Genomic DNA, 16,365 nt, shown 5'->3' on the forward strand with positions numbered 1-16,365 from the left:
AAAGAAAATTATAAATAAGAAAAGAAAATAAGGATTTTTTAGAAGATTTCCAACAAATATATTCAAACTAAGACCTCTACTTAGTTGATCTAAGTGTATCTTATAACAAATACTAATTTATTAATTTATATAATTTTAATTTCTAATAATTATTTTATTATTAAGTATTAATAATATAAAATATAATTTAAAGAAATATCTAAATATATATATAGATGGATTCTATATATTTATTAGATAATTTAATCTTTTTTAAAATATTTTCTTAATTCAAAGATTTAAAAAATATATATACAAGGTTTTAAAAATAATAAGAGACTTTAAAAATAAAATTTATTGATGATTTCTTCTTACTATCAATTTTTTTCTATAAAATAAAAAGAACTCTAAGATTAATAGATATTACATTTTTAAGATCAATTTCTATTTTTTTTACTAAAATTATATATATATATATATATATATATATTTTTTTTAATCAAAGATCTTTGTAGTAAATAATATTAAAAAATAAATGTAGATTGTGACATATTTAAGAATACATACAAACCTTCATTTTAGGAAAAGATCTAGTATTGATTATTTTGATTACACTTCAAGAAATGTTGAATCTTATATAAATAGAGTTGATATATATATATATATATATTACAATGTAAGATAATAAAATGGTGATTCTTTCACCTTATATAGTAAAAGAAATGTATTTTTAAACTCTTAAAAATGAATTGGAATTTCATCTTGATGATTTTTTTATACAAGAGAGGGGAGGGAGATGAAAGAATTATTGTTTAAGAGGAGATAAAGCAATAATAAAAGTATGAAAATTGTATCAAAAATGTGAAAAAAAAATCATGTTCAAATCTTTAAATAGAATAAGATACTATTATTTAATTTTAATATAAATTAGTCATGTCTATGAAATAAAATTTTAAAAAAAAAACAAAAAATAACAACAATATAAATAGCAATTTATGCCTATTTTCATTTTAAATATATAATATAATCTTGCATAGATATTACAATTTTCTTGTAGCAAAATGGATGTAGGAATGAAAAATGTATAATTTTTTTATTACTTTAATGTCAATAAATATAGCCTAAGAAACACATCACATTTGATATCAAATCTCCAACAAGTAATATTTGAAGAGATCCTTGGTTGTACCAAATGTCTAAAAAAATTAGAATCTTCTTCAGTTGGTGTATATTTGAAGACAATGTCAAAATAAAATTATAAATTATAAAAAATAATAAAAATATAAAATTAATCTTAAAATAATTTTTAAAATAGACAAATAAAAAGTAAATTAAATGGTATACTTTAAAATAAATGATTATGATAGAGTTTGTTAAAAAAAGACATAAACTATGAGCATAGAAGATCTCGAAATGAAACACGTTATTTAAATAAGTGATTAAAAACCTAGTTATCAAAAAAGGTAAACTAGGAATCATAGAATTAGACATGTCTATAAGATTTGCCCCTTCCTAAGACACATATAACACATCCAAAGTTGGAGCCATAAATGTATTAATATTCGAAATGATATATTGAATCCTTGTTAATCAGCAAACGGATTCTCTCTCTGACGTGGCTCAAAATCTGAGATGGCGCCAGAATTCCATGAGGAAGACGAACACCGTTTTGGAGTGGTCCGACGTGGATAAGACGGCCCAGGGAGTGACACGTAGGGAATGGCCAAGTGGCGTGGCACCCATGTAGCGCCCACATCCGGCACACATGGGACCCTCCCAGGCCGGGGTCATGTCCACGTGCAGCCTCGCCAACTGGCACCCATTACTCCCCGTTGCCTTATAACTCCTCCATCTCCCTCTCACTGTAATTCAACCGCTGCAATTGCCTTTCTTCTTCTTATCTACTTACGTTCTTCTTCCTCTCTTCTACCGTTTTACAGTCAGTCATTGTGTGTTTCTAGCTCGCCCCACATCTGTACGTTTTTCTAGAGCTCTGCATTTGAGATCAGTCTCCGTCACCGGCTTTCGTCGAGATGTCGACCTTCGAGCAAACCAAGGAGCAGGCTGGAAAGAAGGCGGAGGAGACCAAGGGGTTTGGACAAGAGCAGGCTGGACACGCCAAGGATGCCGCTAAGGTGCACTTTCACTTTCTAAGTTAGTGTCCGTGATTGATTTTTCTGACCAGGGTTGTGTACTTGCGATTGACATTCGTTTCCTCGTGATTGCAGAGCGCTACCGGAACTGCCCAAGACAAGGCTGGCCAAGCTGGGGACTACGCAAGCTCAAAGGCCCAAGCTGCTAAGTCTGACGCTTCCGACGCGACCGGAGCTGCCCAGCACAAGGCAGGCGAAGCTACTGATGCTGCTAAGGATACCACACAGCGAGTTGGTGACAAGACTGCTGACGCTGCTGGAGCTGCAAAGGACAAGGCATATGAGGCCAAGGACGCCGCAGGCGGGAAGGCCAGCGAGACGGGTGGCTACTTGGGTGACAAGGCAAACCAGGTCAAGGGTACCGCTGCTGATGCCGCTGGCGCCACTCAGGACAAGGCTTCGGGTTTGGCGACCACCGCCCAACAGAAGGCTGGTGAAGGTGCAAATTATGCCAAAGAGACTGCGGTGAGCGCCAAGGACACCGCTGGAAACGTTTTGCAGCAGACCGGTGATGCTGTGGCCAACGTATTCAACCGCGCGAAGGAAACTGTCACCCCAAAGCAGTAAAGTGGAGTGGGTTACTTAGTTTTGGTGAATACTACAATGGGTATTTTTCACATTTATTTACTGTCACTCCATCTCAGCTGCCAGAGAACTTCTAGAGATTCTCAGTTTTGCGAAAGTGTACAGTGTTCAGAATGAATATTGAAAGGTCAAATTTAAGCCGTTTTTCTATCGTGTTTGATGCTTGGATGATGATCCTGGTTCAGTGCAAATGGGTTTGAAATCTTGGATGTCTATTTTGCAATGTAATCGTACCCTGTTGTATTATATAGACATCTGATTGGTCAAAATTGAGCATGACGTTGCTTGCATTCGCTCTGCTGTATCATTTATACAATTTCAAGTATTGACACGAGAATTATACTTCCCAACAACCTCAGTCATTGTGAGCATATACAATGTGCAGGTTAACAACTTATCACATCATGTACAATGCTGTAGATTGTTATTAAATTTATTCCGTTAGGAACGAAATTGTCAGGAACCGAATGAACTGGGTACTCTGATAAGCTAACTATTTGAAATTAAAACCATTGATAAATTAATTCCTCCGCAGCTATCTGGTGACTTAATGATAATTCTGCACATGATGATGAAGATGGGTATAAGAGAAATGCAGCTGGCTTTACAGCTATCAATCTCCATGTCCAGCGAAGTATCACGCATGTCTTCGGTACATAGTTTTCAAGTGAACTTTGTCAGAACTATTCATACCTTCTTGGCATGTCTCTTTGCGACCCTAAGTGAATCGACGTGAGGAAAGATGACGATGGTTCCGCTGCGGGCCACTGTTCCCTGATTCAAGATAGTAAAGCAGACTTACTAACAGAGAAAGGGCACTGAGCGCCGCTAAGAGGCTATACATCTGACGAAATGTCAGAGGAATCGGTGCTGCTGACCGATTTGGACGCCGGTGCGATGTTGCAGATCCCTCACGTACCCTAGAAACAGGTTTTTGCTGCGGGATCACCGCAACTCGCCTGGGAGGCCGGGGGTGGGCATGATCTTGGTAAAGCATCGCTCCAAATGCCAAAAAAACGACCGCCATGCTTGCAAATTTCGTCCATAACACTGAGTCGAAGTCTTGATGCATCTTGCTTATCATTCTGGACGCCATCTCCAATACTCATTGTAGAACCAACCAGCTGCACCCGTGGCTGTGAAGCTCCCAATGCACCATGCGCCCCACTCCACCTGAAATGCTCATATTCCATGCATGGAACCCAATCTATGTCCCGAATAGTAAGCGAGGCACGAATCCGACAGATCTGCACATGCTGGAAACTCTACATCACTCCCCTTGTTCGAAAAAAAATGGCCACAATTCTAGAATCCCACTGTTGTACAAAACCAGACGATCTGCTGTAGGTGCTAGAAACCGGACCACAATTTCGCGCTGACCAGATGAAGAATGATGGAGAGGATAACCGTGAAATGGTCGTCTGCGTAAGCTCAGACGCTCAAACTCAGAGCAGAATGAGAGGAATGTAAAGGATGCAGAGAGTCTTTCAATTGTGGAGCTAGGGTGCGTCTGAAAGCTACCCCTCAAACGTTGTCTGGTTTCGCCTCAAGCTGCACCAAGTTGGAAAGGCTGCGTCCCTTGACAGACCCACAGGGCGTTGCATTGCTGGCCCCATGTTCTGCAGCGCAAGCTTCGAGGTACGGTAAGACTGCGGGCAAGGTAAAGACTGCAAGCTCCGTCTTTTGAAACGATGCATGTAACTCTTTCACTGCAATGTTAACTGCTCCACCCCAATTCGCTTTGTGCACAATGGTTGAGGTACTTGTACCCAACACTTTTAGTCGACGATTGTCTTGTTTACCGTCTTCTCTCCACAATTCCGCACTAAATGATTGGGATGCGCTGTCAGATGATATGGTCTGAGTGGCTTCCAGTTTTTTAGGAAGATTGATATTGAGATGATGTCTACTCTCTAATTAATTAGAAAACAATTTGAACAAGGTGGCTTGATCATCATTCACCTCTTTGATTTCATGGAGTTCCATCTTCCAGTCTCTCAATTTCAAGAAATATCAACCAAGGGTCCCAACATGACTCAATCAACATCTTCAGGTCCTGAGGACAGTGTGGCAGTGCTAAACAATCCTCTTCCAACAAGTTGTTTACTTCTCCTGCAATTCTAGATGAGAAAGACATGTCTTTGGTCAAGACTTGGTAATAGTGTATTTTAAAATTGTAGGAACCAATAGTGTGGATGCACTCCCAAGCTGTGTGGCATTTCAACCTAACCACCATCATGCCCTACTAGAACAGTCTTGGATGTTCTATGGACATTGGTGAATACATGTTCCACATGGTTATGATTTGAACTCTTCACAAGAATATTCTTCAGCTCCAGACCTCTGCATATAACATCTTTTGCATGCATTTGCTGCATGCCTTTGTTGCTTCCTAGATGCTGAAAGGGTATTCGCAAGTACCAGCTCCATTCTCTGTTGCATCCAGTGACTCAGGTCTCCATCCATCAATTGAGAAACAAAAGAATGAGACTATTCATTTGTTGTATAGCTAAGAAAAGATACAAAATTGGGATGGGACAACTTTGCCACATGTGATAGTATATTCTTGAAATTGTGATTGCTTAGTTTATTAAATTCTTTTTTGGCAATATACACTTTTCCAAACCATTTTTCCAAACCATTTTTTTGTTTACTTTATAGAAACTCAAATTCAACAATCATGGATAACCTGCACTTAGCTCAATATGGATTGCTTTCAATCTTTTCAAAAGAATGGTAACCAAGTCAAATAAATCCAATAGAATTATAGATACTAATATTTTCAACAATGCATCTCCATCATTCTCAACCATCATGTCAAGAACCTTACATTTAGACTCCCTTAACTAGTACAATGCTTAACTTCAAATAGTATTTCTATGAAGATACATAGATGTGCATGCTTGCAATGACAATGATAAGTAGTATCCACATTCCATTTCTAAAATATTTTTAAATGAAGATTTTAACTTCTATTACCAACATTTAGAAGTGCTTTAAAACTTTGAGACATTTTGTTTTTTGCTTTGGTGAAAAATACAACATACCTTTCTACTATCCTTAATAGTTGTTTAAAGATAATCTCTATATTCAATGTAGATTAATTGACATATAGCTCTTTAATTAGATAGTACATATGGAGCCAAGAGCAAGGCCTTCCTCATTGTTGTTGATACATTTTTTTGTGTTCTTGTCTTAACTCAAGAATCTCTAGTCTTTTTGTAATTGGCAATAGCCATTCTAGTTTTTATCTTATATCTTTGATTTGTCTATTTTCTCTTTTTGAATGCCACAAGAAAATATTGCTTCTTTAGAGTTTTGTTATAATTCATGTCATTGACAATAATTTAATTACAATCTACTGATAACCTACAAACACTTGTAAAATCAAATTTATCTACAAAGCTTCTAAGAATTTTTTTCACAAAAGTTTATTAAATTTATCTATTTATACTTCTACCTAATTCATCTTATCCTCCTAATTACTCATGCTGATGTTAATGTCTGACAATTATATTATATTTAAAATTATATTTAAAATTGAATCTATATTTTATTATTATTAAAAAGTCATAATATAAGTATTAATGTAATATCTCTTTTTAAAATATACATATATTTATCTAAATATTGTATTATGCTCTTTTAAATATATAATGTAATTGTTTAAAAAATTCACATTTTTTGTAAAAGTACTGAATTTAAAATTTAATTAAAAAAATGTGCAATAAAATATAATAAGCAAAGTGATGTAAAAAGTCAAACATTCAAAAACTACCAAATGTGGCAAAAGTAAAGTCAATTTCTTCTAAATGGAAAGACTTGAAGAAATATACATGCAAGAAATTCTTTACTGTGTAAAAAATGACCTTTGGAATTTGTAGATTTTTTCTAATTTTTTCCTAATACAGACTTTTTTGAAGATAAATATTTACTTTTCTGAAATCTTTGGATTCACATGGTGAATTTCATGAACAGGATAGTAATAATTTAAACTTTTTATTTGCCTTGGTATCAAATTAAAATATAGAAATGATACTTATTATTAATGATTGTGGACATAATGTTCTCACTTTATTTGAGCTGTATAAATATTATCACCTAAGAGGTGTTTGTATTAGTCAATATGAAACACGTACTGTAGTGCCTCATTCAAAATAAGTGATAGGAGTTCGAGTATAATCTGTATTACAATATTTGGGTTCCTAAATTCAAAGTTGGGACATAAGGCCTTGTGAATCTGAGCTACAAACCTTTCTATGCATACATTACTGCCTCCAACTTGATGAGCTGATCTTGGCAGCTTGCTTTCTTCCATGATTGCAACTTCAATATTGCTTCAAATCTTAAGCAATATTTCCAGTTCCAAACTACACTTGGTTAGTGGATAACAGAAATCTTGGAATGATCTGACAATGGCTAGATAATGAAGTCCAACGGGAACATCAATAGCTGATGACACCCTCATTCATTCAAATACATCATTCCATGTGCTTCCGGCCATTCAGCACTTATGGTTAACGCTTAAAAACCATATCTTGCAAGTAGCTGGGTCTTCGCACTAACGTTGAGTCCCCAGTGAGTAGAAGAGGTGATATACATTAGTGGGCTTGCGTTTCATCTCCCAAACCACAGCTTTCATCCCAGGACGTGCATACCACAGCCGTTGATGCACTCCTTTAGCTGTATCATATGGAGTTATATTGAGGAAAACTTCCATGGAAACAGATTGATCTCGTCAACCAAGTGTAGGTTACGCAAACTTGTGAGCCTTGATGTCAATTTGTAAAGTTGCAATGAGAGTGCAAGCATGTTCAATCCGAAGATTCCGCACAGTAAGGTTGATGCAAAGAGTACGGTCATGCGCGACGAATTCGAGGTCTCCTCATGGTCAAGACTTTGATACCAAGACGCTCTGCAATAGATTCTTGCCCAAATTTCTGCAGTGCCGCACAACTCATTTAACTTCAGTACCTTATCGGCTTAGTCATGATACGAAGTTCCTGATATAGAGGACAAAAGACCTAAACGAAATAAAGAGCTTACTTGTAGAGCATATCTTAAATCTCTGCGGCCATCTTCTAATATATCTGCTTGTTTTGGCAAACGCAGGGAACCCTCCTTAACAGCCTGGGCCCAGATCCGCTCCCTCCGATGTTCTGCATCGCTTCGATCAATTTCTGGATAACTATCTAACATATTTTCCAACATGTACTCTTTCATTGCTTGTGCAGCTTCTTCTACATTTTTCCAACGCCCTTTCTGTGCCCCATACAACATTCCCTAATCTGGTTACTTCAATATTATTTGAACACGACATGCTGAACACAACATCTTCATCCTTTCCTGCAGCAATGTGCAGACTGATCACAAATTACACAATGCACGTACATACAGTGACCTGGAAGACGGCGAAGTGATGCCAATCTTCGAAGACTTTGTAAAGCCCACGGTAAAGGGATTACAAGAATCAAAAGCCTCGCAGAGATGGACGCCAATGCAATGACAATGAATTAACTAACTTTATGTATACTTGAAGCCGACTAGATCAAATGGAACTGAACATATAGATATTTGCACGAGGGCTTACTCCATTTCTCTGTGCTCGAAGTCCCATCTTCTTGGCCACTGCAACCACTCCACCATGTTCCCGCACTGCTGCAAGGAGATCCTCCTGCTTCTCTGCAATCAACTGGGACGGTTTTGGGAATAACGACCTGCATATTCACCTCACAAGTTTTGACAGCCGCCAATTTAAATTTGGCGTGAAAACAAAGTAGACTAAGATACCTCAAGCCGCATTCTTTCATAATCAAGTACTCAACCATAGAGCCTGATCATCTCAACAACAAAATCGCAGATATCATTACAACTTACAAGTTATGCTCTCGCATGAAATTCCGTATCTCCGACTCTAAGTCAGTCACTTCACGCCTTCCAAGATGCATGCGACCTAGTTGTTGAGCAACTTCCTTGTAACCTCCGTGCATCGTTATCTGCCAGATGCGATTGGCCCAATGGAGTAAAAATTATGGAGAATCTCAAGCTTAATATTCTATACAAGAAGCGTATGAATTTGCTATCACTTAATCTGAACAACATACCGCATTATGAAGGTCAAAACGGCCCAGCTTCCTCAATATATGGGCACGAGGCATCACAGCCGTTCCAGTGTCACTCCAATCCATGCTTACTGGTGTAGGATCCATAATGCTTGGAGAAGCCGGCTTCTCAGCCAGCTGCTCACGTGTGACGAGATTAACATAGTATGTCTTCCCTGCTAAAACATATAGAAATTCTCACTCACATTAATCTTGTCACACTTCAGGCTGTATCGTAGAGGAAGCAGATATCATACCAGCATTTTAGAACATAATGCAAACGCTTCAAACAATTCTCATTTCCGAGCATCTAGATCCCAATCTGTCGAGCGCAAATCCCACAAGGTCTGATGACGGGTATTGCAGCAACACATTAGAAAAGAAATCACGATATTGCTACGAACCAGTCTCTGGGTTTTGCTCTTCTCTCCAGCTCTCCGCCAAAAATGCTTCGATTTCCGAATCAAGATTTTGCAGGTCTTCCCTATAAAACATCAAAAACAATGAGCGAATAAGTTGATGAAGTATACCAAGGTGAGGCATAGTCACATACGTTCGTATAAACACAGTGACTTACTGCAGCCACTGTGACATACATATTTCTAGTACATGATGAACACATGAGAGACCAGAAAACAAAGAAACAGGCGTTACCAATATCCCACAGGCCGTCGTTTCGTACGAAGCCTGAGATCCTGAGCAACCGATGAAAACCCTCCAGCATCCTAGCCAACGATTTCCGAGGATTTCATGAGTTAACAAGCAAATTCTCGTGAATGTGCAATCTTCCTTGAGAAAGTACCAGGAGAAGGCAATGTTTTAACCAAAATATGCTGAAAATATTGAAATACCATTATCATTTCTACCAACTCGTATTCTCCTGCTGCCTGCAATTGACGGCGTGTAGGCATGTGCGGTTCCTTTTGGCCTGCTCCACAGATATTGATACCAGTTCAATAAGTTGGCTATGGCAGATTTAGCCACCCACAGCATTTGAAGCCTCAAGCACATATGCTTCCTTTACCAACTACAAATTCTGCGCTCAAATTCCCGCCCATACCTTCAGTATGTAGACCAAACTCTTCCAAGGCTGTCCGAATCTTGCGGAGGAGTTCAGGTCGCTTTGCCAATTCCAGAAGGCCCTCTGGTGGCTACAACAAACCATATCAAAGAATTAAATTCAGCACGTGTTCACTTAGTCACTTAGTGCGGTGCAAATCATAACGTATTTGCATCAATACGATTGGGATAGGATTCAAATACTCACCTTGATAAATATACGCTCGGCGTTGCAATCAACTTCCTTCACAATGTCCTCCACCCACGGGATCAAGTACTCAATACCTGGGGAATTGCTGTCGAACACTTTGAGCATACAGTATTCCACAACAGAGGGATCCCAAAACGAGCAAAGGTTCAACACCTCTTCTACACGCCCCACAACTTCTCCGGTCTCCTCCAGCACCACCTTCCATCCCTCCAAATCCCATTCAAGGATGTCTGCAATCGCAGACAGAACACAACCTTCCAAAGTGTCATCAAAACAGCCCTTTATTAGCTACTCTCATACACAATTGTAAAATCGATTCGAACACTTCACGAGCCAAGTTCTTTGAAATTTAAACCCTATAAACTATTTTACCTTGAGCTGATGGGGACATCCTAAGCTCGTTTATTGTTGGCTCCACTTCAATGCTGGCGACGCTCAATGACGACGGTCGTCTGGAAGATCTCAAAACCCTGCCAATTTTCAAACAACCCACTCAAAAACCTTCACACGCGGCCTTGATTTAAATCATGAGTGCAGGAAGGCAAGCAACACCTTTCCAAAATTTTCGAATGTATACATATCAAGCGCTAAGAAGAGACCTTGTACTCCACAACGCTTGCAATTTGGGCTCTCCACATTTCAAATTGAATGGACAAATGTTCGTTATTCCACGGCTCAAAGTCACTGCACAAGGTGGCTTCGCAAGCCGCACCAAGTGCCGCCATCCCAAATCAATTCCTACAACTCTGCAGGTTGAAATCTCCATAGTGTACATTTCAGCTCGCATTACAAATTGGCATGGTCCACCCACAATTCCTCTTACACCAACGCTCCATTATCACTCTCTCCCAGTAATTGAACCCCTCTGCGCCATTCCACAGAAGAAAAAAAAAAAGCCCAAAAGCTCCCCACAAATACAAATAACAACTCCGAAATCTACTCTAAAAAACCCTTAAACCCTAAAACCCTCGGAACCCAGACTTTGGTTCTCCCCCTTCACCAGAATTGCACCAAAAACACGTGCCAATGTCAAGCTCAATCTCAGAGGGAACAGGTTCTCTTTTCCCTAATTGTTTTATTTCCAAAACTCCCTCTCACACAAACATTATCCAGCGTCTATCTCTTCACTGCCCGTCAAAAGTGCTACCTCTCCACAATAACAAGAGTGGAGTGGGATTCTTTGGCACGTTGTGAGCGGCATGAAATTACCTCTGTCAACTTGAACACTTCAGAAAAGTTCCCGCACATGTTTGCCACTCTTTTTTTGTTTTGACCTAAACCGAAAGAGCACCCCACTGCCGAATAGCCCCAGCTTTGCATCGAATTCTCGGTGCGCTTCTTTAGCGGCGTTGCTCCAAATAAAGTGCAGTAAAAGCTTGTAGTCTCAAATGGTATCACCATGGCATGAGAATCATTTCAGATTCAATGGCACATTAGATTCAGTGGAGGCAATTCCCTGATTCCAAGTGGCGACTGAATTTAGAGGCGGTATTTCAACAACCATTAGATATAAGTTGCGAGTTCTACTGCAGAAATGAAGCAATTAATCTGAAAAACAAAATACCCAGAAAAGAAAGAAAGAAATACTGTAGACTGATCGAAGGTAGACACTAAAGTTGTGGATGTTTGTGTAACCCTAATAATTTGATGGCAACCTTTCCAACCATTAGTAAGTTGGTGAAGATGGTCAGAAATTTCGGGGCACTACTGTGCTTATCAACTTTTTCAATTTTAAATGTAAAACTAAGAAAAATATTATTACCAAAGAATTAGCCATTTGTACCAATACTGTTCAAAATACACTCAAAAAATATTGCTAGATAATTTGGCATACATGAATACCTCCACCTCCACAGATTTTGATTGTTGCATCTGTGTAGAGTTGAATGGGGCATGTTTGTCTAACTTGATGGCAATTATGTATGTCTGTGCATAAATTCGTATTAGATTTTGCATATTATAGCAAGAGAATAACTTCTTCCATTTATTTCAATACATATATATATATATATATATATATATATTTCATTTTTTCATTTCTTTTTAAAGAACATGATTACACATAAAAAAAATGTACATGCAAATTTCTACAATTAATAACACATTAAATTAGAAAAGATTATGCTCAACTAATATTACAAATGATTATCACATTTATAAATGTAAAACTGATCCAAGCTATTATTGTTTAAGAGATTGTTTAATGTATCCATGTATGCAATCAAGAGCACGAATTTGTTCATCTAAGTATACAAATCATCATTTATCACATGAGAAAAAATACAAACATATATATATATATATATATATGTATATATGTATACATATTTTTAAATGCTAATGTCCCTAGATTTTTTGAAAATAATAAAATAAAACAAAATAAAATAAAAACGTTGCTTAAGGGCACGCCAGATGAAGATTGTGCATGTCGCCTCAGAGAAAAACAATGAAGAAGGATGAAACCGTTCACATCGACCGAGAATGCACAAGGGATGTAGAAGTTCATCCATCCACTGGAGTTGGAATGTGGGGGGGGGGTGCTTAGTCTCAAGCTGCGAGAGAGCGAGAGCCGCGACGGAGTCCCGCTCGCAATGGGAGCCCAAAGAGATTGGCCTCGCCGCATTCAAGCATGAGGAAGGAACAACAACACAAGGATTGTGTTGCTGCTTCGGGGCGAGCTGCGATGGTTGTTGGGGCAATCCCCGCGTCGCCGCAAAACCTGCGGAAACCAGCCCACCACTCCCCCCCTCCAACACTTGGGGTGCTGCAATCGTGGCCATAGCCGCTGGGGTGGTGGTGGCCCTTTTCATGCGATTGTCGTTCCAACTGGCGTCTTTGCCATTGCGCTTCTGCCATGGAGCTGTATCAGCAGCCTCTGGAGCGTCGCAGTCGGCTTGCCCTTGTGCCTGCTGTTGCTGTTGTCACCACCACCTTGAGTAAGCCATGATTGGCCTGTAATGTTGTGCTTTGCCGTTTTCTTATACGGGTTCTGGGCTTTGCGTGATCGGTAATTCTTGGGGACATTAATTTGAGAGTCTTTTTATGATTGCATGATCTTTATGGGACGCATCGTGGTGATTGTACCTATGCTAAGGGTATGAGACTCCTCTCTTGCGCTTCCGCGGGAGTAGCTCTGCAATGGCCGTGTGTTGTAGGTGGATTAGTATTGACGCTCTTAATTTGTGGGTACAAAAGCGTTCTCAGCATTATAATGAAGAGTTTCTCACGCTCCATTGACAGATGTTTCATGCAACCTCTTCTATTTCTTTTTTCTTTTCTTTTTTTTTTCTTTTTTATAGTGTGTGTGTGTGTGAGTGTGTGTGCAGTAATTAACTCGTGTCGCACTTGTAGTGTGTGTTACGGTTACTGGCTATCTTGTAGTCTGCAAGTGCCTCTGATGAGCTTAGGATCGTTTCTTATCGATTTAGAATCTTTTGACGTTTCGACTCTCACAGTAACATTCTCTTCAGGTGGGCAGTTACGCATAACCTGTGCCGATCCTAATTACAACATCGCAACTAGAACGAACAAGAGGGAAAATCGTGTATTCCCCATCTTCTCTGCGGAGCTTGACGGAGGATATTCAAAATTCCAATCGTCTGGTCAATTACCAGGTTCCAAGTGTTTTATGGGGAGACTCCTTGAGAAGGCTCTTTTAGTATTTGTGAAGTCTAAGGTATGCTCTCTCATTGTATCAGGTATGGTCTAAAAATGGCGGGAAGTGTACTTGAACATGATGGAGTTTTAGCCAAGCTTATTCCCTTTCTCTTAAAGATTTATTACTGTCACCGCTGCACAACATCTAAGAAATGCGGAAGGCTTCTGCTAAAATAAGCAAGATACGCCAACCGCAAGCAGCTGAAGGGAGATATTTGATTTACTTCTCACTTGGTGCCCTGTATCTTCGCAGTTGGATGATTGCGGGGACTTAAGCGTAGCCGTGGGCGGTAGCAATTGGGATATATTGGGAGGCAATGTGAAGAGAATTGAAGTTTCTGTCAAACAAGCAATTTACAAGGTACTAACTCCCTCAGGTCTCAGAGCACATGGTTCCTCTTCAATGTAGGCAGAGCAAGAAATTGATGCATTTACTCCATCACGTTATCTGCTCAACCTCATATGAACAATATGTTCTACTTTCAATTTATCGTTACAAATTCAGGTGAATGGCAGTTTTGATCTGGTGTGAAAATATGTTTTAACTAGCTTACGTCCTCTGTTCTTGTGCCCTTGGTTTGCGTCTCATGCAATCGTGTATCCTCAGGGTGTTGTTCTTAGCGAGGTGGGTTTAACAGCATCAAATGTACGAGCGGAACTTGGAAGGAATAGGTAGAACCACTACATGACCATGCTTTCAGGCTGTTTACATTTTGATTACTACTGTTTGGTCTTTTTAGATTTCCCTATCAAGATTTGGATTAGTGTTTGTCGATAGACTCACACCTAAGCGCAGGATCTCATTGATGATGGATGTCTCGTAGTCACACCTGTGTCGTCGAACTCAGGAAGAGCTGTTTTGGTTTTAAAGCGTAACAGGTGCCTTTACAGTTGTGGGGCGTGATTAGGTCTCCGTATAATAGCCACTTCAATGGGATGGGATGGGAGAACTGCGGTTCTATTGAAATCGTGAATTGAGCAAGTTATGTGTGACAACAGGTTGTTTCATCAACCGTTTAATGTGAATGCGAAAATTCTGATTCGGGAGCAAGATTTGAATACGAGGTAGGTAAATTTTGTTACGCCTATTCACTGAGATCAAAGTTCTAATACCGTGCATGTGTTTTCTATGCACCCTTTATGCAGTGTGTCCCGAATCAGATGCACTTTTAATATACACTTGCACTTACTGTGGCAGTCTCACTAGTCCTGTTATGTCGAGCTCTTTCAAGGACATTCTTCCTGACGAATTTCAACCTCTTCAAGTCCTGTATGATGATGGAAATCTGCGATTCTCGAGATCAGATAAGCAGTCTGGTAGGTATGATGAAATCGAGTATCCTATCATTCTCAAGGTTGACGTTGAGGAAGGTGGCGAAGTCATCTCCTTAAAAACATCCAAAACCGGCTCTCCTAAAAAAGCATTTAAGGTTGGACCAGACGTCAGGATTACCGACTTTCAAGTAGGAAGCTCCTTGTTGTCACTCACAGGAGAATTTATCTACATGCCCTGATGGAAATCATCCAGTGGGATCATTTAAATGCATTTACATGATAAACTTTCTTTTTTAGTTTGTTTGTACTGTGTACATTATTAGTTTTGACACTGCGCAATGTGTGCCTGGAAGTTCACTTTCACAAGCACAGCTTTGCCAAGGTACAACAGGTAATAGGACTGGGCTTGTATTGAACAATAGACATGGTACAACGAGCTTTCTAAATGTTGTCTCCATTGCTGGAGTAACAAGTTATTATTGTTGTATAGTTTGTAACGTACTCAGAAACGATGTGGCTCACGGGTTGTACGTTTTCTGTTCGTATTCCCGCTCTTAGTGACCCTGCAGGCTTGTTCACAACTGCTTCTTATAGAGTCAGCTGACACTGTTCTTTTATGGTAATGGCTTTGCTATGTGTATGGCAATGATCTCCTTGTTTTATTCCCTTCCCCCCTTTTGCATTCCTTCTCCTCTTCGAGCCAGGTCAGGATTATGTTGTTTGCTATTTCATTGTGCTTACAGATCTAACTGAAGACGAGTTCTCATTTGTTCGATGTTGGTAATTTAGATCTGCTTCACCTTTAATGTTCATGTGTTTCTGAGACCGTGTTCGTAACGGAATAGATGAAGAGTGGTGGTCTGGTGTACGTAGTGATTGTTGCAGGCACACCCAGCATGTTCTTCACTGCTGTACATTTTACTGCGACGCTCCAAGATCAAGGAAGCCTACGTGATCGTACAAGTGTCAGAAATCTGCGTTTTGAAACTCAGTTGAATTGATCGGAACTAAGTGTAATCTCAATTCGGATCTCGATTTTCATGATGACGACATTAATGGACAGTTGGGAAACTGCTGTGAAGAACTCTTGGTCATGAACTGATTGATTGATCTAGTTCCATGCTTCAGTCTTAAGATGGAGTTTCCACAAATTTGTGAGAGGTCATCATATTATCTCTCCAGATCATTAACTGAAGTACGATTCTTGACTAAATTGCAATTGATTCTTGCTGCTCAAGTTTAATGAACATTAGAAGCTCAAATCAACGGCGTGTCTCTTTTCAACACCTGGTGTTTCGTGTCCTGCTTCGTGAGGCGGTGAGCCAACTTCCTATCCTGTTCAATT

General features: G+C 39.3%; 3 protein-coding genes and 1 long non-coding RNA gene across 19 annotated transcripts; 2 read left to right on the forward strand and 2 right to left on the reverse strand.

Moving 5' to 3' along the window:
• Positions 1-1,857: 1,857 nt before the first annotated feature.
• Positions 1,858-2,865, forward strand: LOC112280824 (uncharacterized). The gene is made up of 2 exons (XM_024516693.3): positions 1,858-2,114; positions 2,208-2,865. Exons 1-2 carry the CDS (start codon positions 2,013-2,015, stop codon positions 2,697-2,699), a joined length of 594 nt encoding a protein of 197 aa, XP_024372461.1. The 5' UTR covers positions 1,858-2,012; the 3' UTR covers positions 2,700-2,865.
• A 259-nt stretch (positions 2,866-3,124) lies between these two features.
• On the reverse strand, positions 3,125-4,263 carry LOC112280825 (uncharacterized). The gene is made up of 2 exons (XR_016502441.1): positions 4,081-4,263; positions 3,125-3,964 (listed from the first exon to the last, which is right to left on the reverse strand). It is a non-coding gene; the product is annotated as an uncharacterized LOC112280825 (long non-coding RNA).
• A 2,473-nt stretch (positions 4,264-6,736) lies between these two features.
• LOC112281932 (uncharacterized) lies at positions 6,737-11,459 on the reverse strand. 16 transcript variants are annotated; one of them, XM_090249422.1, is made up of 13 exons: positions 11,298-11,459; positions 10,688-10,834; positions 10,461-10,558; positions 10,086-10,318; positions 9,879-9,969; positions 9,670-9,746; positions 9,473-9,543; positions 9,223-9,302; positions 8,822-8,994; positions 8,595-8,713; positions 8,308-8,434; positions 7,764-7,979; positions 6,737-7,657 (listed from the first exon to the last, which is right to left on the reverse strand). In XM_090249422.1, the coding sequence occupies exons 3-13, from the start codon at positions 10,477-10,479 to the stop codon at positions 7,577-7,579; spliced, it is 1,287 nt and encodes a 428-aa protein (XP_090105548.1). In that variant the 5' UTR covers positions 10,480-10,558; positions 10,688-10,834; positions 11,298-11,459; the 3' UTR covers positions 6,737-7,576. The 16 variants fall into 16 exon arrangements, 12 of the variants coding, with proteins under 12 accessions (XP_090105548.1, XP_090105547.1, XP_090105545.1 ...); XR_016502438.1 differs by lacking the exon at positions 11,298-11,459 and having other exon boundaries at positions 7,764-8,080; positions 10,086-10,342; positions 10,688-11,009; XR_016502437.1 differs by lacking the exon at positions 11,298-11,459 and having other exon boundaries at positions 8,308-8,399; positions 8,822-8,997; positions 10,086-10,342; positions 10,688-11,009.
• Positions 11,460-12,650: 1,191 nt separating this feature from the next.
• Positions 12,651-15,584, forward strand: LOC112281017 (uncharacterized). Its single transcript, XM_024517133.3, has 6 exons — positions 12,651-13,024; positions 13,559-13,764; positions 13,999-14,106; positions 14,353-14,417; positions 14,745-14,810; positions 14,944-15,584. The coding sequence occupies exons 1-6, from the start codon at positions 12,943-12,945 to the stop codon at positions 15,257-15,259; spliced, it is 843 nt and encodes a 280-aa protein (XP_024372901.1). The 5' UTR covers positions 12,651-12,942; the 3' UTR covers positions 15,260-15,584.
• Positions 15,585-16,365: the final 781 nt, after the last annotated feature.

Source organism: Physcomitrium patens, chromosome 4 (genome assembly GCF_059467195.1).
Source record: "Physcomitrium patens ecotype Gransden chromosome 4, ASM5946719v1, whole genome shotgun sequence".
Classification (NCBI taxonomy): Eukaryota; Viridiplantae; Streptophyta; class Bryopsida; order Funariales; family Funariaceae; genus Physcomitrium; species Physcomitrium patens.